The 20,383-nt window shown below is 35.6% G+C and overlaps 1 protein-coding gene across 1 annotated transcript; it reads right to left on the bottom strand.

The window, feature by feature from the left end:
- Positions 1-4,316: 4,316 nt before the first annotated feature.
- LOC140165534 (uncharacterized) lies at positions 4,317-19,861 on the bottom strand. The gene is made up of 9 exons (XM_072188820.1): positions 19,633-19,861; positions 18,059-18,201; positions 15,066-15,289; positions 14,102-14,275; positions 12,884-13,511; positions 11,754-12,061; positions 6,143-6,278; positions 5,405-5,544; positions 4,317-4,947 (listed from the first exon to the last, which is right to left on the bottom strand). Exons 2-9 carry the CDS (start codon positions 18,135-18,137, stop codon positions 4,756-4,758), a joined length of 1,881 nt encoding a protein of 626 aa, XP_072044921.1. The 5' UTR covers positions 18,138-18,201; positions 19,633-19,861; the 3' UTR covers positions 4,317-4,755.
- Between the last annotated feature and the right edge of the window lie 522 nt (positions 19,862-20,383).

The raw sequence follows: 20,383 nt of genomic DNA, 5'->3' as shown, positions 1-20,383 counted from the left end.
ATTGGAAATTTTATTTTAGCAGAGACAACAGTTGTGGAGTTACAGTCAAAAATGAGGGAAAACCCATATTTGATCAATAAATCAATAAATACTGTCTTGCTTTGAGGTGCTGAATTGTCAGTGCAGTAGTTGTAGTCCTTGCCCATATAATATACATATCTTACCTGTCACCAATGTGCTATAATTTGTGAGAAAAATGCAAAAATAAGCACAAAATTGGCCAGGGGTGTAGTACCCACTTGATTAGATTTTCTGCACCAATGACCACATACCCATGAACTACAGTACAAAAGATTTCGTTACGTTTAATTTTTAGTGCAAAGGTTAAAATGAACCTAGTGATCTGTATCCTCTTTTTTTGTTATGAAACATGGAATTATGAAAACAGAGCTGCCAGACTTGTTTTCAAGGCAAACCGTATGGAACACACCACTCCTCTGCTGAAAGAGCTTCACTGGCTTCCAGTAAATGAGCGTATTACCTACAAACTACTCACATTCGCTTATAAAAGTAGACATGAAACAACACCACTGTACATACAAAATCTCCTAAATTCTCACACATTTTCTGATGGTATGTTCCTACGATCACATGCTGATGGCAGTCTGCTTGAATGTAAAAGAACTCACACAACATATGGGATTAGCCTTCTGCAATTCTGTGCCAGCTCTCTGGAACAAATTACCTGTAAAACTTCGTACTTCACATAGTCTGGCCACTTTTAAATCTAATCTGAAAACCTATTTGTTTTTTATTTTTAATTAAGTTGTACATTTTACTGTAGCCTAAGATGTAGTGTCAGTTGTACTTTTAAGATCATTGTAAAGCGCTTTGTTCATACTTATGCTAAGGTGCTATTTAAATTCCGTTTATTGTATTGTATTGTATTGTAACCACTACAGCGAGTAAATACCATAATAAGCACCAATTAATCACATAATAAAACATAATTTAATACTAATACAAAAAGTAAATTTTAAAAGTTATGCAACATAGTTATGTAATTATTTGAACTAAACGTAGTGATTTCAGTGATTTTTGAGTGATGTAAACAAGGTAAGTAATGAATCGATTTGTTCTGTTTTATTGCTAAAGATTTGCATTATTAAGTAGCCCCACTATTTTCTCCATTTAAACTATTAGGCCAAATACACCTCTCACCCAAGTTCACTTAATATTATAAGGATACGCAACAATACAATGTGTGTATAAATCAACAAAATTTTAATCTTTCACGAAAGTGGGCCTACAGGACGAGTGTCCAATAAGCGTCCTGTGTTTACAGTAGGAGAAGATGTACGCACTTTGGGGTAATAATTATGTGCGGTCACAACTTTTCTGGAAACTCATCACTATAAACACCAGTCGTGTTGCAATTGTGACCCCTTTTATCTTGAAAATGAGAGATTGTAAATCATAAATGTGAGTGCTGAGGAAGCTCTCTCAATACCTTGAATAAAAATTCCTTTAAAAGGAATAGGGCGGGCAAATGAAAAATTGTCAAGAGAAATGAAAGAATGAGTAAGTCAAGTTCACAATTAAAAACAGGGAAAATATGACACAACATCGATTTCCAATGGGGGAATAACACAAAACGTATAAACAAAGTTAAAAGAGTTTTTAACTTTATACGTTTATTATTTCCCCATTGGAGGTTGTGTCATATTTTCCTTGATTTTAATCTTATCTATTGCTTATCCTTTGTTCTCTGCTGGTCAGTTGGAACAGATTGTCCCTGTTTTTATATTAACCCGTCACATCATAACAGAAGACATTTTATGTTAACATTTTATATAAAACATTGTTATAAAACTCTTGTAGATCATACCTAGAGGGTTTTTTTATCATCAGATAGAAAGACTTCTGCTCATCTTCTCTGGTGAGACAACAGGGCTGGGGTATCTTTCCATATCAAAGTTTAAGAATCTGTCATATCAATTTCCTCAATATGTTATTTTGATACAACTTATGAGGGGAAAAATTTGATTTTACAATATTTCGATATTATTTTTTAACTTTGTAACTTTATTATGATTAACATAACTGTATTTCAAAGCGTCAAACTATATCATTATTTTGTCCCAACAAAAATAATCCAGGGAATAAAATATTCATTCATATGTTTATTTATTTTATTCAACCTGAGCCATTTCTACAGGTGCACTATGCATTCTAATAATTTGTCTATAATACCTTATACTATAATACCTTATACAAGCACTATTTGTCACAAGATTTGAAAAGTAAATAGCCTATGTACACACTGAACACAATGCACATACAAGCTGTATTTAAGTACATGCCGAAGCTATCAGTATAAAATGATATGACCTTCACGATGCTATTAATTTAGCCCAAAGATTAGGAAAACTAGCAAAACTGGTGAACTGGTACTGTTCAAATAAAAACATCTGCAAATCTTGCTGCAATTTCCAAATAGTATTTCTATTACTTAAATAATTATGTTATTTCTTTTAATACAAACACATTACTGCCTATGACGACTTTATCGTATTACTTACATATCAAAATCAAGTAATAATTACAAAACTCGCCGTAAACTATCACCTCTGTGGGTGTTTGGGATATAACCGGCACGGATATTTCTCAACACTGCGGCATGTGAGAAAGTAGGTCAATAGTCAGAGAATACAGGGCGGGCGCGGCACGCCGCACCCGCCCAAAAGCATAAAACTCGTGAGCTTGGGGAGGGGGAGAAGCTCGAGGGGACACACCGCTCCTCCAGTACCCCCACCCAACCCACACAAGCGAGTACCGCTGGTCGATCGCCAAGACTTTACATTCGGCAACTAGCAGTGACTTTGTTCTCCTATTATAGTCCCTGTACGTTTCCTAACTCTCTATTTCATGTTGGCTCACACTGCATTGATCTCACTTGTCGCATCACTGCAAGTTATTAATAATTCTCAAGACCTTTTGGGCGTAAGTTACGTTATAACGCTATTTTTTGCTTTCTAAAACAATTCTACTAATACATGTTTTGCGGCAAAATACAGGCATAAGACATGATATCGGATATCAGTGGATTCTGTACTTAAAAATTAATTCACAGTAAAATAAAACCACTAACACAGTACTCATAAATGTACTTAACCAATTTTATAAAACGCCACAAACACTGGAAGAAAATGATTTATACATGTATCACGGCCCTGCAAGGTGCTAACACTTCAAAGTGTTCATAGTTCTGGTCGCTTGGGTTCAACTCCCCGCACATGCATGGAATCCTACGTAATATGTATCATGTTCGCTTCCATCTAGCGATCAATAAGCTAAATAACACACGAGTAATCCAATTCAATGCACAATCTCATACACATGGGATTCTTTGATGTCAGCTGCAAACAATAGAAATCTGGATCAATAATGAACGTTGGTCAAAAGTCGAGCTTACTGAAGTGAAAAAATTTGTACATGCAGAATCATCATTTATGCATATTGCCTTGAAAATCATAAAAAGCGATTGCTTGATGAACTCCAATGATTTTATTAGCGTTATTTATAAACCACATTTTAATATTTCAAAATGTTTTATATGCTATTTGATCCAGAAATGTGTGAATTTGATGCGAAATCGTGATGAAAAATAAAATTTTACTTGTCAGATTCAGAAAGAGAGAATCTCATTACACACGTTAATTACATCACAATCCAAACAATAGATGGTCAAGTTAATGGAGAATGTTACAAATTGTTGCATGTTTTGCTATTTTGTTTTTTCTGCAGGGAATATGTTTTATCATTAAAATCGGATATGGAAAACTATCAAAATACAGCACAAACGGACATCACTATTTGTATTCATAATACAAATTATAACAATTAAACAGAAGTGACATATAATACTTATAAAAGCTGTATCTTTAAAAGGAAATTGCTCTGATGCTAAAATTTCGGCAAGGAAATTCAGGTGAAATAAAGAAATATATTTCTGATTGATTTTGTGTGCTATTTGAGCGTTAAATGTTTCAAAATGTCAAAATGAACAAAATGCGAGTAACTATGATGTCATCAACATGTCAGTAATATTCATGAGGAGTAATTATTGCTTCCTCAAGAAAAAAATGGTTAACAAATGGTTGGATTAGCATCGCACGTCCTTCTAGTAACTGTATCTAGAAATTTGTGAAAGTTACCTGTATATTTTTACCGGAAACGAGCTTTTTCTATGGTTTCTGACCAGCTCATTAGCGCGGTTCATCAGACATCTTTACCGCGGGATTACTGCCCTCTGTTGTTGACAGGGCTTCGAACTCTTATCAAGGCGATATGAGAAGTGTAGGGCCGTGGTATGCAAGTCGAACGTCAATTGTTTCACCCAAAATCGAAATATGAAATTGCACCACTGATGATACATCCCATATAGGCTTACGTGCGGACAAAACTTAATTTTGACACTCTGACTTGAAACAGGCGCCATATTTGTAATTTATAATTTGTAATTTGTCATTGTTTTTTCCAAATACTCTTAAGATGTTCTTTTAGAATCCGCAACAACGATTTAAAACAGACTTTTCAATTGAAAGAAATCAACCTGTATTGTTGTTCTCCATCCGTGTTTGGTGTTTTTGAAATGCTTGCCTCCAAAAACCCATGATTGGATTCAGTATAACGTGTAGTCATTTCAGGCGGATAGGTGCGTTTGGAAGAGACGGGCTTTTCAAAACACCAACAGATGGAGAGCTATCATTTTAATAAATTGTTTATTAGTTTATTTTGGGTTTTTTTTGTCGATTACTCGGCGCTTGGTTGCTTCCTGCCTTTTTTAGCTGGTTCGTTGTGTTCGCCGTTCGGCTTTCTCTCCTTTTTGCTTGCCTCCTTGTTTTCGTCAGCTGGTTTAGACCAGGAACCACAGCGTGGGAAATCAGCTGGTATTGGAGGAAGATCTGATTCCTCACCAACTTGAATGACGATTTGCATGCCATACTGATTGATAAATAAATAAATAAATAAAATAATAAATAAATAAATATATAAATAAATAAATAAATAAATAAATAACCACATACACGAATGAATGAATGAATTAACTAATTAACTAATTAATTAATGAACTAATGAATGAATGAATCGATGATTGAATGAACACGAATGAATAATTGAACGAACAACAAATAAATGAAATGAATATTTATCAAATAAAACTCTGTAAAACTCTCTGCATTAAAGATTGTTTGAATACTTCAACGCGTTAATTTCCGTACTATAGACGTAGGTGGCGTTACCTACGATTAACATTACAACCAGCCTACAAGGGTATTTTTCATAACAAAATAATAACACACCAACATGTTTATATTGATACTATAAACATGTTGGAGTGTTCATTAAAAAAATTAGAAAAATCCCTCCACATCCCGAAATACACCCAGTAATAACTTACATCATGGTGGAAGATATCATGGCAGTGGAACAGCCATTTTCCAGGATTGTCAGCCACAAATCGCACGATGTAGTACCCGCCGTTCTCCATAGGAACATTGTCTTTTAGAACAGCGCCCTCAAGCTTCCGTGTAATATCACCTGATGAAAACATTTCATGAATACAAAAACAAAACAAAATTAATTCATATTACTACTAATTAGTTAATTCAAGTTTTTGATTTAACAGTCTGGGCAAGTGCGTTTTTCACACTTTATAACCGACGTTGCCTCGGACTGTAAGGCTGAGTGCGGTAACAGACCCAAGATTGTTCTTCTTTTCGATAAACTAAGATTGTGTCCTCAGAATTCATTCGTCTTAGTTTAAACACGAGATTACGCGCAATTTATAAGTACCACTTTGAACCACGTGACACGGATATCACCTGTAAACTGAGTGGAAGCGAGGGGACATTTCATAACTATTCTACCTACTGGATAAGAGACCTCAAACACAAAAAGCACAGAAAATCTTCCTGATAGTTGTTTCTAATATTATTTTATAAATGTTGTCAAAGAATAGGCCTAACCGATATAATATTCGACTGAAATCGAAGGTCCTATATTACGGCTTTATAATGGTTACCAATCAAAGGTATATAATGGTCCAAAGAAAGATACCATTTGAAAGGGATGTGTTGCACATAAAACTCATCATTAACTTCACACCGGCAGAATGAGGTGTTTTGCTTTGCTTTACCTTGTTTATCCATTTCTATGACATCTTCAACAGTTACTCTATCTGGAAGGCCACCAGAACCTACCACTCGGAAAGAATAGCCATGAATATGCATGGGATGTTCGGACCCCTCACTCACCAACACTAGTTCCACTACCTGAAAATGAAAAACAAAACAAACTGCACACATTTCTTACTACCAGCTGATGCGCTCATACACAAATTCTAGACCGTTGATTGGTAGATTCCCATTAATAATGCACAGTTTACATGGAGACTCTATTGCTGGAAATTTATTTCCAGCAAGGGAAAGTCCTCGTGTATATTGGTAATTTTGCCAGGCAATACCCCTGGACCTCTGACCTTTCATAGTTTCCTCAAAATAGAACCGGGGCTATTTTTTCAAGACAGTACTACACTCTCCTGAGAGTTTCTCTGGAATGTTGATGGCTTTTACACACTTTTGTTATGTATTTACCTGGTTATGGTTTTATAGGTCACATAGGAGGGCCCCAGATATAGTTGATTGAGGTCACAATTGCTGGACTCTGGGTCCTTTCATCTTTTCTGTTTCGGTTTCGGTTTCCGGTTTCGGTTTCGGATCTCATTGTTATTTTGAAGTGTTAGCATGGTACGTGTGAACAATCCTTTTATTCTAGTCTTTTGTTGACTACAGAAAAGTTGAACGAAGAGAACTTCTGTTTCGGTTTCGGGAGTTATGTTAATTTCTGACATGAAAAACGTGAGATGAGAGGGTTGATGCTAATCTAGACAAAAGAAGTGTCTAAATTTTACGGTGGTAAATTCGCGATATAGTGTACGGCTTCAATTGACTTGCGTTGGGTGTATAGGTACTCCAGCCTAAGCGGGAGTATCTCCTGAAAATAACCCAGCGTCGAAATATACATTGACATGATTAATATAAATTAATCAATAGTAATCAGTGTTGCCAAGAATTACGTATACTTGTTCGACGTGCAATCGCGCAAAAATCGGTCATATTATGCTTATGTAGCGATAATGGGGAATTATTTTCGTCCCAAATACACCTTAAAACTTGGTAATATGCAACACCAGAGAAGTGCGTTGAAGTGAAACTAAAAGGATTTCTTTCATTGAAATTGGTAATCTGATACTTGCTTCAGGCAAATTTGCCAGACTCAAATCTATTTTAAATGTATATTATTTGAGAGAGTGGGATGATGAGACGCGGAGATGATCTGGTAGAGGAGAGGAGAGAGAGGGAGGGAGGGAGGGAGGGAGAGGAGAGGAGAGGAGAGGAGAGGAGAGCGAGGAGAGGAGAGGAGAGGAGAGGAGAGGGGATGATGATGATGATGATGATGATGATGATGATGATGATAGTGATGGTGCTGATGTTGATGACAATGACGATGATGATGATGATGTTGAATAAATATGACATGGTATGACAATCAATTGTTAATCTGACAATTGGGCCTATATTTCAACGTTTTTCCAGAAAATTCGACCTTTTCATTCGGATTGGCATTTTGTCACATTACATGTGAATCAGTTTACCAACATCAAAGGCCTATCGGTATTAGAGGACATTAAAGCGAGCGAAAGGGGCGCTAGACCACTAAAAACACCGGTCATCCACACACTGTGTGTGTTCTATTCGTGTCTTATCCAGCCTTTATTAACAACAGGCATGCAGGTATCTACCTATTGAAATCAGCTGATTGGTACTTCAATGAATTCAAGGAGCAGATCAATTCACATAAATCCCTTGCGTTTTCGTTTCTGAACAATAGAGCTCCCGAAACAGAAAAGATGAAACGAGGGTCTATGTCCCCATGTAAATTGCATCGCCAGGGCAAGTCATCCATCAAAATAAAATTTATGGTTATTATGTAGGCAAGGGTAAAGTCTCCATGTAAATAGCGCTTAAGGTAAGGTAATTCTAGACAGTTGATTGGTAGATTCCCATTAATAAGGTAAGGTAATTCTAGACAGTTGATTGGTAGATTCCCATTAATAAGGTAAGGTAATTCTAGACAGTTGATTGGTAGATTCCCATTAATAAGGTAAGGTAATTCTAGACAGTGGTTTGGTAGATTCCCATTAATAAGGTAAGGTAATTCTAGACAGTTGTTTGGTAGATTCCCATTAATAAGGTATGGTAATTCTAGACAGTTGTTTGGTGGATTCCCATTAATAAGGTAAGGTAATTCTAGACAGTTTGGTAGATTCCCATTAATAAGGTAAGGTAATTCTAGACAGTTGTTTGGTGGATTCCCATTAATAAGGTAAGGTAATTCTAGACCCATTAATAAGGTAAGGTAATTCTAGACAGTTGTTTGGTAGATTCCCATTAATAAGGTAAGGTAATTCTAGACAGTTGATTGGTAGATTCCCATTAATAAGGTAAGGTAATTCTAGACAGTTGATTGGTAGATTCCCATTAATAAGGTAAGGTAATTCTAGACAGTTGTTTGGTAGATTCCCATTAATAAGGTAAGGTAATTCTAGACAGTTGTTTGGTAGATTCCCATTAATAAGGTAAGGTAATTCTAGACAGTTGTTTGGTAGATTCCCTTTAATAAGGTAAGGTAATTCTAGACAGTTGATTGGTAGATTCCCATTAATAAGGTATGGTAATTCTAGACAGTTGATTGGTAAATTCACATTAATAAGGAAAAGGTAATTCTAGACAGTTGTTTGGTAGATTCCCATTAATAAGGTAAGGTAATTCTAGACAGTTGTTTGGTAGATTCCCTTTAATAAGGTAAGGTAATTCTAGACAGTTGATTGGTAGATTCCCATTAATAAGGTAAGGTAATTCTAGACAGTTGTTTGGTAGATTCCCATTAATAAGGTAAGGTAATTCTAGACAGTTGTTTGGTAGATTCCCATTAATAAGGTAAGGTAATTCTAGACAGATGATTGGTAGATTCACATTAATAAGGAAAAGGTAATTCTAGACAGTTGTTTGGTAGATTCCCATTAATAAGGTAAGGTAATTCTAGACAGTTGATTGGTAGATGCCCATTAATAAGGTAAGGTAATTCTAGACAGTTGATTGGTAGATTCCCATTAATAAGGTAAGGTAATTCTAGACAGTTGTTTGGTAGATTCCCATTAATAAGGTAAGGTAATTCTAGACAGTTGTTTGGTAGATTCCCATTAATAAGGTAAGGTAATTCTAGACAGTGGTTTGGTAGATTCCCATTAATAAGGTAAGGTAATTCTAGACAGTTGATTGGTAGATTCACATTAATAAGGTAAGGTAATTCTAGACAGTTGATTGGTAGATTCCCATTAATAAGGTAAGGTAATTCTAGACAGTTGATTGGTAGATTCCCATTAATAAGGTAAGGTAATTCTAGACAGTTGATTGGTAGATTCCCATTAATAAGGTAAGGTAATTCTAGACAGTGGTTTGGTAGATTCCCAATAAGGAAAAGGTAATTCTAGACAGTTGTTTGGTAGATTCCCATTAATAAGGTATGGTAATTCTAGACAGTTGTTTGGTGGATTCCCATTAATAAGGTAAGGTAATTCTAGACAGTTTGGTAGATTCCCATTAATAAGGTAAGGTAATTCTAGACAGTTGTTTGGTGGATTCCCATTAATAAGGTAAGGTAATTCTAGACAGTTGATTGGTAGATTCCCATTAATAAGGTAAGGTAATTCTAGACAGTTGTTTGGTAGATTCCCATTAATAAGGTAAGGTAATTCTAGACAGTTGATTGGTAGATTCCCATTAATAAGGTAAGGTAATTCTAGACAGTTGATTGGTAGATTCCCATTAATAAGGTAAGGTAATTCTAGACAGTTGTTTGGTAGATTCCCATTAATAAGGTAAGGTAATTCTAGACAGTTGTTTGGTAGATTCCCATTAATAAGGTAAGGTAATTCTAGACAGTTGTTTGGTAGATTCCCATTAATAAGGTAAGGTAATTCTAGACAGTTGATTGGTAGATTCCCATTAATAAGGTATGGTAATTCTAGACAGTTGATTGGTAGATTCACATTAATAAGGAAAAGGTAATTCTAGACAGTTGTTTGGTAGATTCCCATTAATAAGGTAAGGTAATTCTAGACAGTTGTTTGGTAGATTCCCTTTAATAAGGTAAGGTAATTCTAGACAGTTGATTGGTAGATTCCCATTAATAAGGTAAGGTAATTCTAGACAGTTGTTTGGTAGATTCCCATTAATAAGGTAAGGTAATTCTAGACAGTTGTTTGGTAGATTCCCATTAATAAGGTAAGGTAATTCTAGACAGATGATTGGTAGATTCACATTAATAAGGAAAAGGTAATTCTAGACAGTTGTTTGGTAGATTCCCATTAATAAGGTAAGGTAATTCTAGACACTTGATTGGTAGATGCCCATTAATAAGGTAAGGTAATTCTAGACAGTTGATTGGTAGATTCCCATTAATAAGGTAAGGTAATTCTAGACAGTTGTTTGGTAGATTCCCATTAATAAGGTAAGGTAATTCTAGACAGTTGTTTGGTAGATTCCCATTAATAAGGTAAGGTAATTCTAGACAGTGGTTTGGTAGATTCCCATTAATAAGGTAAGGTAATTCTATAGACAGTTGATTGGTAGATTCACATTAATAAGGTAAGGTAATTCTAGACAGTTGATTGGTAGATTCCCATTAATAAGGTAAGGTAATTCTAGACAGTTGTTTGGTAGATTCCCATTAATAAGGTAAGGTAATTCTAGACAGTTGTTTGGTAGATTCCCATTAATAAGGTAAGGTAATTCTAGACAGTGGTTTGGTAGATTCCCATTAATAAGGTAAGGTAATTCTAGACAGTTGATTGGTAGATTCACATTAATAAGGTAAGGTAATTCTAGACAGTTGATTGGTAGATTCCCATTAATAAGGTAAGGTAATTCTAGACAGTTGTTCGGTAGATTCCCATTAATAAGGTAAGGTAATTCTAGACAGTGGTTTGGTAGATTCCCATTAATAAGGTAAGGTAATTCTAGACAGTTGATTGGTAGATTCACATTAATAAGGTAAGGTAATTCTAGACAGTTGATTGGTAGATTCCCATTAATAAGGTAAGGTAATTCTAGACAGTTGTTTGGTAGATTCCCATTAATAAGGTAAGGTAATTCTAGACAGTTGTTTGGTAGATTCCCATTAATAAGGTAAGGTAATTCTAGACAGTTGATTGGTAGATTCCCATTAATAAGGTAAGGTAATTCTAGACAGTTGTTTGGTAGATTCCCATTAATAAGGTAAGGTAATTCTAGACAGTTGTTTGGTAGATTCCCATTAATAAGGTAAGGTAATTCTAGACAGTGGTTTGGTAGATTCCCATTAATAAGGTAAGGTGGGGTGGAATGAAATACGACAGGTCTTATTTTTTGTGGTAAATTAAATAAATTAGATATTTATGAAATGTGAGTACTAGTACTGTGTATGATGTATAATAAAACAATTCGTTAAATTCGACGTGCAATCATACCATTCATTGAAAAATGAGTTCCATTCCACTTGCTGTTCAGGCTCGTGGAATAAAACAATTCATCTTTTACTTCGTGATTATCATAGTTCGACTATTCCACAGTCACACTCGCATGGTATACTACTTCTACTACAAGGACGATCGCTATGACATAATTGCAATCAGGAGACTATTTTACCTGTCCCAGTTCCAGCTTCAATATCTGTGTGCAACTGCAGTATTCTCTGGTACACTTCTCTCTTCCAGCAGGATATTCATCAATATAGCAAAAGTCCTTCTTCGGGATGTCGCCATATTGTGAAAGCAGCGGAGATGGCGGGATTTTGAAACTCACATAGTTCATGTGGGTGGTATACTGGCCTGGTTCCGATTCAGGTGGATGTGGGTAATCTTGAGAATTAAAATGTTGTGGCGAAGCTTCGGTCCACCCGAGCTCTAAATAGAAGCGTTTGTCTGGCTCATTCAGTAATCTCTCATCATCAGGAACTATAATGATAAAAAAGAAAGGGTACAATTACCGAATAGGGTGCAACTTGCTAGTCCTCGTTTGCGGAGTTTAGGGTTCGTGTAAATGGTTGGCGTAGAGCAGTCTTGTAATAAGACTAGTAGACTTGCACCCTATTCGGCAATGGCTCCCTTAAAACACATAAAGCAACATCTTTTACACAATCCTCTCGCCACTGCTCACTGACAGGGAGCCAATGAAGTTGTCAAATTTTGGTTTGAAACCTATTAAACGTACACACTTAGGTTGCTAATTCTACAAACGATTAAGATCTCTCTTAGACATAGTCAAGACGTTCCGTGATATAATAACAGCTCTAGTTGAACAGTATTACGGGCGAATTCTGTATAACGATGTTTCTAATCAACCAGTTGATACATAATTGAGTTGTACGATCAGACATACACTTATGTCTGTCGAATGTAAGGCTTGGAAACGCTAAACCTGCGGAGTTTCACATTGTAAAGGATCAAATAATACAAACAAACAAGCAAGCAAATTAAGACAAATGCTTGCAATACGTTCAAATTATTTAACGTAATGAATTGATATTGAACCTTTCTTGCACAAAACAGAAAACAACAGTTTACGACAAAATAAATGAACAAAATACAAATCACTTGGTCTGATCTGATGCCTGAACTTCGCTCTCACTGAATTATTGTAATTGGTGTGAGATAAGATAAGAAACTTTATTATTTATAATAGTAATAATTAACCAATCAAATTCATATTTACCAGCTGACTCAACGTCTATCAGATTAATCCCATTGGGTGTGTCAAGGGTCGCAGGGTTCAAGATAAGGTCATTGTCACCATCTTCAGATACTTCCTGTGGATCTTCTTCCGGTGCATCTTCATAGCGCAGAATTGCAAGTTCTTCCTGAGGCCCATTTCGGCAGTAAAAACGCCCTCATGGACTTGAACACGAAACCAGTAGTTACCGACATCTTGATCGGCTGTCAATACAAAGTCGTATCTTTCTCCGGACGCTACCCCAATACGATCTACCGATACTGGTTTTATTGGAGCGCCGTCAGTAGCGATTGCAGTCAGATTGTGCCCATCCACGCTGACGTACATATGACAGTTGTTATTTCCGATGACCCGGAAGCGATACCTCTGACCCTGTTTGACCTGGAATACTTCTCGTGGAGTATACGCCGTATCGTTGCCCTTTACAAATTGTTTAAACTGTCCTTTAGCGTTAATCGTTGGTGCAGGTATTTGTCCCGGTGTTTCTCCAAATGGAGTCGCTGGTAGATCTGGCCAAGCTTGTACTATGACCACATGCTCCGGAAGATCAAAGTCGTAAAGGTCACTGTTGGGGTCACGATCTGGAGCTTGGTTGACGATGAACGCACCAAAACCGCCATCAATTCGCTGTAAATTGGAGTGTGAGTGCCAGTAATGTGTGCCACCAGGATACGCCTAAGAGGGGTTAAAAGAGGATTATGACATGCATGTGACAGTAAAATAAGTGTTTGATTGGCGTCAAACTTTTTCAAAAGATTTTGGTAAGGAACCGATTTGGAACAGTCGATCAAATTTCGACCAAATATTGTACGCGTCTTCCTTTTTAGGCTAAGGTTAAAGGTAAGACTAAAAGCCACTTTATCATACGCCATAGTTATGTATGCAAATACCCCGCCCTTAAAAAATTTCGTCTTGAAAAAAATCCAGGTTCATAGATTCAGTTGTTCACTAGGCTTACACATAGCTTTAACGCGATTTTGATATAAAATTGGACAGATTGAGCCCATATTTATTAGTCAAGCTATAAGTTTTAAAATATTGGACTGGACGTCTCGTCCAAAATTTTAAAACTCATAGCGAGACCAATAAATTTTGAGCGTAAAGCATCCAATTTTATCATTATTGTGTTTTGGATCCAATATTTTCACACACTTGGGTCCAGCAAAACATAATCATGTAGAATAATGTATACATAATGAAAATGTAAAATTAATAATTGGGTAATGCATATAATATATATTCTTTAGTTTTATTACTAGTAATACCTTAAAATTGTAGGTAAAACTTGACTGCGGTGAAATAGGACACTGAGTGATCATAGCTGGCCCATCCATGTATGGCGTGCCCCGTTGATGTATGGCGTGCCAATGGACAGAAGTACCGTCGGAATTACCAAGACGATTCCAAACTTTTACTTCGACCGTATCATCCTCGCAAACCTGTGAAAGAAGTCAAAGAATGGTTAACGTGCGTGGGTATGCGTGAGGTTAAGGGGACGGTCGGGAGGTGTATTGCCTGATTTTACACATGTCGCAATTATTGGGAAGATTTTAGCACTGACTATGCTCTAAAATGTAAAAATTATTTAAATGCCAAGGAGACATTGAACTAGTAATCACGTAATTGCACTTTGGTACATGGTTCATTTCATTGATTTCACCATCTTTAGTATTGCTTTGATCATAATATTTTATTATATAAGTTAAAATATTGCGGCTTCAAGGGTAATGTTTTTAATTGGTTCACGGATTATTCGTGTAACCATGGTGACAGGAAACAGAATGTATTTTATAGATGAATCCAACGAGACATGTGATGGTCAAAATTCATTCGGCCATTGCCGGGTCCCCGGCGCACCAAACTGGTGTTGTGACTGCCCGATAGGGTGGATTAAAGCCGCTTAAAAATCGGTGTTATATTATATTGTGTTGTAAAGTTTTATCAATGATTCTTTTAGCTACGTGTAACACTGGTGATTGATTGCAGTTTTCAGATAGGATAGAACAGCTATGGCTGCCATTGAGGTGTAGGAATGCGTGAAAATCGATTCGTCTATAACTGATGCATATAAATCTGTATATATAAATTTTCTTGTGGTGTACCTCAAGGGTCAAATTAGGACCTTTATTATTATTATTGTATGCAAATGATATTACAAGTATAAGACTAATGTTATCTTTCCTGTATCTGCAATGCCATTAAGGACGATTCTAAAGTTGGAATCATTACCTGAATCGGAGGACCAGGAAGTTGCCTGTTTACCACAAAAATCGGACGTTCAACTCCGTTAACTGGAATACATCCCGGACGATCACAATCGGTTATGTTGAAGGGACAATCAAAACAGGCAGCTGGCCACATTGCTAGACGCCATTCCATGGTGAAGACATAACGACAGGTCTTAGGTTCTGGTGGCCATTTACACTCACGGACACATTCATGGTCAGCTGGTACTATATCATCAGAGTAAATAAATGAAGGGAAATTGGTGATTGGTAAATGGTTTTTAAAAGCCTTGCAATTTCAAATTCACTACTGTAAACATTTGACCGTCATTTTTACGGGAGAATACCTGACAACTAAGTTGCCAGCATTCTACCGTAAAAACGACTATTTTACAGGTATTTCACAATATAATTAGCATAATATACGGTATTTTGCCGTAGGTAAGGTAGAATGTCCATAATCCTGTATAGAATACGGTAGAAAGCACGTATATGTTTTACGGTAAAATACCTGGCAACTAGGTTGCCAACTACCGTTAACATAGTTGTTGGCGCAACTATGTACACTGTTACGAAATAGCATTAAAAACACAATCTGTTAGGAGAATACGGCCATTTACTGTTTTAAAAAATGGACGATCTAACACTTAACACACACAAAAAAAACACCAAAAAAACAAATACAGTCTAACGGCACTAACATGCCTATTTTTAGTGAAATAGTAATTCAAATTTACAGTAAGTTACCGCAAAGTTTACGAGAAAGTGCTGTAAAATAACTGTAATATTTTACACTGTATATATCAATGCAGGTGTAGCTGTTTAAAAACCAATACAACTTTGTAAAAACAAATAGTACCAGAAACAAGTAGGACGAAATTTTGTAGCGAGTATTCACTTGGTTTTGTCAAACAAAAATCCAAAATGTTTATTTACTGAACAAACCTGATGAATCTATTCAACGAAAATAGAATTCCACTAATGCTAAAAAACAGTATGGTATCAGTCTGAATTTCACTTGAGAATAATATTCCCTTTAAAAGGGAAAGACCGTGAAAGGCATTTTTAGGATCACACTTGCTTACATTACATCCATCATGTTTTATGACAATCCACTGAACCATCAATGATGAGAACATGCACACTGAAACAGCAAAAAACACTACTCCTATATCGCATGTCAACTCCTTAATTCATAACTCCAAATTGTTTTGCCTTTGTCTTTTTTGCCTTTTCCCCATGCTTTTTTACTATAGTAGATAGTGACAAGCACATTATAAATGTATTCAAATTGTAATCAAAAGGACTGATTAATTACTCACTACAATCTTCACTTTTAAACTGTAGTTTTCTGAATGTGTTGATTGTTAGTCCGAAACTCCTGCAAAGCTATGGACATGGCATTTTAATTTTTTTGAATTAATTATGACTTTAAAAAGTCATAATTAATTCAAACATAACTTTGGCAATACCCACTCGTTTTCAATCGTTGAAACAGCAAAACATACTTTCTTTCTCTTACAAATCGAATAGCAGCACCTTAAAAAAAATACAATCAAATAATTCACATCAATACCAATAGTCTATAATCTTTTGTGTCCACAAAGAAACCCTCCGAATCATATAGCCAGCCCTTTGGCAGGCGAAAAGCGGTTAGTGGATGGAATACCTCTTCAATCATCAGCTTTATCGGTTAAATATTGAAGGCTCGTTCGGGAGTTCAATGAACCATCAGGCCACGATCGAAAATAACATCAATTCTGTGTTTGTTTGATCATATAGGAGAAAACAGTCCAAAAATCGCGCTGATTACGCAAATAATCTGGCGCTAGATGTTCTCGAGAATTGCCTTTTTGAAATCAAAATACTTTAAGGGATGGGGTATGAACGTTTGGACAGTATTTATTGTGGGACATTAGAGCACATCAGACATATCGAATTACATTCTGAATACGAAGAATGTCCTTCTGATATCAAATAATTTTGATTTTTTGACATTCGCAATGTAATACACATTTTATGGCAAATGATTAAAAATTGATATTTTTGGTATTTAATAGTACTCGAAGTAAACTTTATGGATTTTTTCCCAAAACACCAAAAAAACTATGGGTCTTTTTGAGAAAAAAATCTTCAATATCTTCAATATGAAAGGTCAAAATTTTCAATTGATCGTCGGCTTTTCCTCCTAGCTTCATACACTTTAAGAATATATCATTAGATTTATAAAATTTACTTCGAGGACTGTTATATATCAAAAATGTGAAAAATATCAAATTTTAATAATTTGTCATAAAATTTTATTATATCGTGAATTTCAAAAACTGAAAATTATTTGATATCAAAAAGATATTCTTCGTATTCAGAATGTAATTCGATATGTCTGATATGCTCTCATGTCCCACAAAAAATACTGTCGAAACGCTCAAAACGCTTATTCCAGATCCCTTAAAAGCAGAATGATAAGTACGAAGGATGTTCGTACAATCAGTGATTACCCAGCAAACACAAAACGTTTTTAAAACGTTTTATACAAGTTATATTTTGGCCTTTTGGTTTTGGTAAAAACGCTTTTATAACATTAAATGTCGGGTTATATAAAGGTCATGAAAACGTTTTAAAACGTTTTGTATGAAAACACACTACAAACATATTTGTAAATTGTTTAAGAAATTTTATTGTAAAATATTTAAAAAAACCTTTTTTGCCAAATATTTTGTCGGCACTTAAATTACTAACTATATATGTTAGAATATTTGCAGTAAGTTATCATAAAATGTTTTTGAATGTTATGAAAACGTTTTATACCCTTTATATAACCCGACATTTAAACGTTTTCTGTCAACCTTTTGCGAATGATGTCGAAAACGTTTTGAGTTTACTGGGTAAGCCCTCCATATTGTTGGAGGCCTCATACCCTCGTTCCATATTGTAATACACAATGTAGGCCTACTAATCTTCAAAACATCAAAAATTGTAAAGAAGAAATCAACTAACCTGTTTGCGTATAGCAGATAGAAGCCAATAGCAATGTCATCATTATGCCTAAAGCAGCAGAATACACAAGTCTCGCCATGTTGCCGAGTGACAGAAGAAATGGATGATTACTGCTTGCTCTTTCTTCCAGAGAAGATTGAAACCTGTAAACATTCCACGAAATATTTAATTGAAATATTGACCATGAAAAGTTCGATTTGACAATCACCAAAATTATGTCCACTTCATTAACTAGCATTGTGAATATAGTACAAATTGTTATTAACTAGCGAAGGGTAACAGAATTCAAAAGCACAAATGCACTGGAAGCGATGAAAATCTCCGTGTTCAAAACGTCGGATACTTTTACCTGCTTTGAAATTGGTCATTTTTGCGGCCATCAAACTTTGCCTACTTCTGTGCCTACATTTTGTTGTTTCTTGACTCCCTGCATAGTGCATACTGCATAGGCCTACTGTCCGACGGTGTTTTACTTGTTTCTCCCACTATAATAGGCCTACCTTTCAATGATAAGTTCCGCTTTGGATTAAGGTTATTAATTTTTTTAAACTGTTGTGATTTTGTAATTCACAGCATCTTACGAATGGCAGTGAGCTTTAGCAAAAACTGCATTAGCGAGCGAGTAGAAGAATTAAAATATCACAGATATACTTTGATAGGTGCTTCGGTTCTTGAGTTACGTTGTGCATGAAGAGGGCTGAAACAACAACACTTTTGTAAAACGTACATAACTCATTAACAACAATAAATTAAGCAAGTTTGCAAAGTATACGATTTGTAGAATGAACTTTTGCAAAACATCAAGGTGTTAATTTTCAATAATATATTGATCTAGATAATGAAAATCGATTTTTAGGTTGCTTCGACCAACAATACCTCGTCTAACCTTAAACTGGTTCGGTTTAATGATATTTGAGTTATAGTACGATGCCATTGAAGCAATTTATTCGAGGTCTTATGAAGAAATAGCCTATATAATATTGCTTCATGCATGATAGGATAAGAGCTAGGATATCCTTGTGTAACTTTTCTTTTCACTGAATATATAATATCAGAATTGTTTTTATTGAGCTTTTTTACATTGAACTGATCCAACTACGGATTATTATCAATATATTCATTGAAATCAATCGAAAAGATTAGAGATTAACTTTAAAGACATTATGATAGTTTCATCGAACTCAAATGTAATTGGTTATATCATATAACATACCTATTAGTAAATTATGTCACCTGAAACGGACGCTGACCGAAAGGTGAATTTAATTCAAGTTGTTAATTAATATTTTAAATCTTAGTACATAGTCTTAAAATAATAAACATAAAACAATTAATCACGTATGCATATCTCATCTTCTCGGGGTTTTATATTGTGTAGCTTACAGTTAAATTCTTTTGAACTAGTGCCATCAAGTTTAAGTTGAAAATGCAACGACGAACCTGGAAAATTCACGAACCACTACAAATGCTGAGAGACTCTGCTCGTAGGCCCATTTCTGTACGGTGATAAACCGTGCACTATTGAACAAGTTTATCAAATAGTTCTTCAAGACAAAGCTAGTTGTAAAACTTACTTTTTGGAATGTCGTTTTAGGCGCTGGTGTACCGCTCTTTTTCTCACCAAAATCTTTGCAGTCGCTGCAGGTTTACATCAGTACATACATAGACTTTCTGACTTAGGACTTTCGTTTCATGCGTTTGTCATAAGTACTCACGACCAAGCAAATGAGGTTATGGAATCAAGCCCATCGACTTATTTCTGTATCTCATGCATGACAATATGATGACATAACTTCACTACTAGTTGTGACAAAGCCCTTTTATATTCAAAGCGGCTCATCAGTGAACTTGACAGGATCATGACATCTCAATCAATAAATAAGAGGTCTAGTAAGAGCCATAGTTCACTGCAGGGTTGCCAAACCCGCGATTTGGTAGCCCAATTGGGCGACTTTTGAAGATTTTCCCCGCGACTTTTGACAATTTCCTGTCCCATAGAAGCCAATGGTTAAGAGACAAATTGGGCGACTTTTCGATTATTTGACCCGCGATTCGGGCTGAAATCTTTTGGCAACCCTGTAGTTCAGTTCAGTTCAGTTGAGGATTTCCCACCTTTTATTCATCATGTTCATGCGCACCACCAAAAGGTGTTTTTTTTTTTTAAATAACAATATGGTATGAGTTCATCACAATTGTGAAATCTCGCACTAAAAACACTGTCTACATGTACAGGAAAAGAGCAGTTTGAGTTCACTGCATGCATAATCAGTCTAGTGTAAAAGCCACAATAAAGGTGACAAGTATTGGACGTAGAATAGTCGATGT

Source organism: Amphiura filiformis, chromosome 12, assembly GCF_039555335.1.
Source record: "Amphiura filiformis chromosome 12, Afil_fr2py, whole genome shotgun sequence".
NCBI lineage: Eukaryota > Metazoa > Echinodermata > Ophiuroidea > Amphilepidida > Amphiuridae > Amphiura > Amphiura filiformis.
This window is presented reverse-complemented; position numbering and strand designations above follow the sequence as displayed.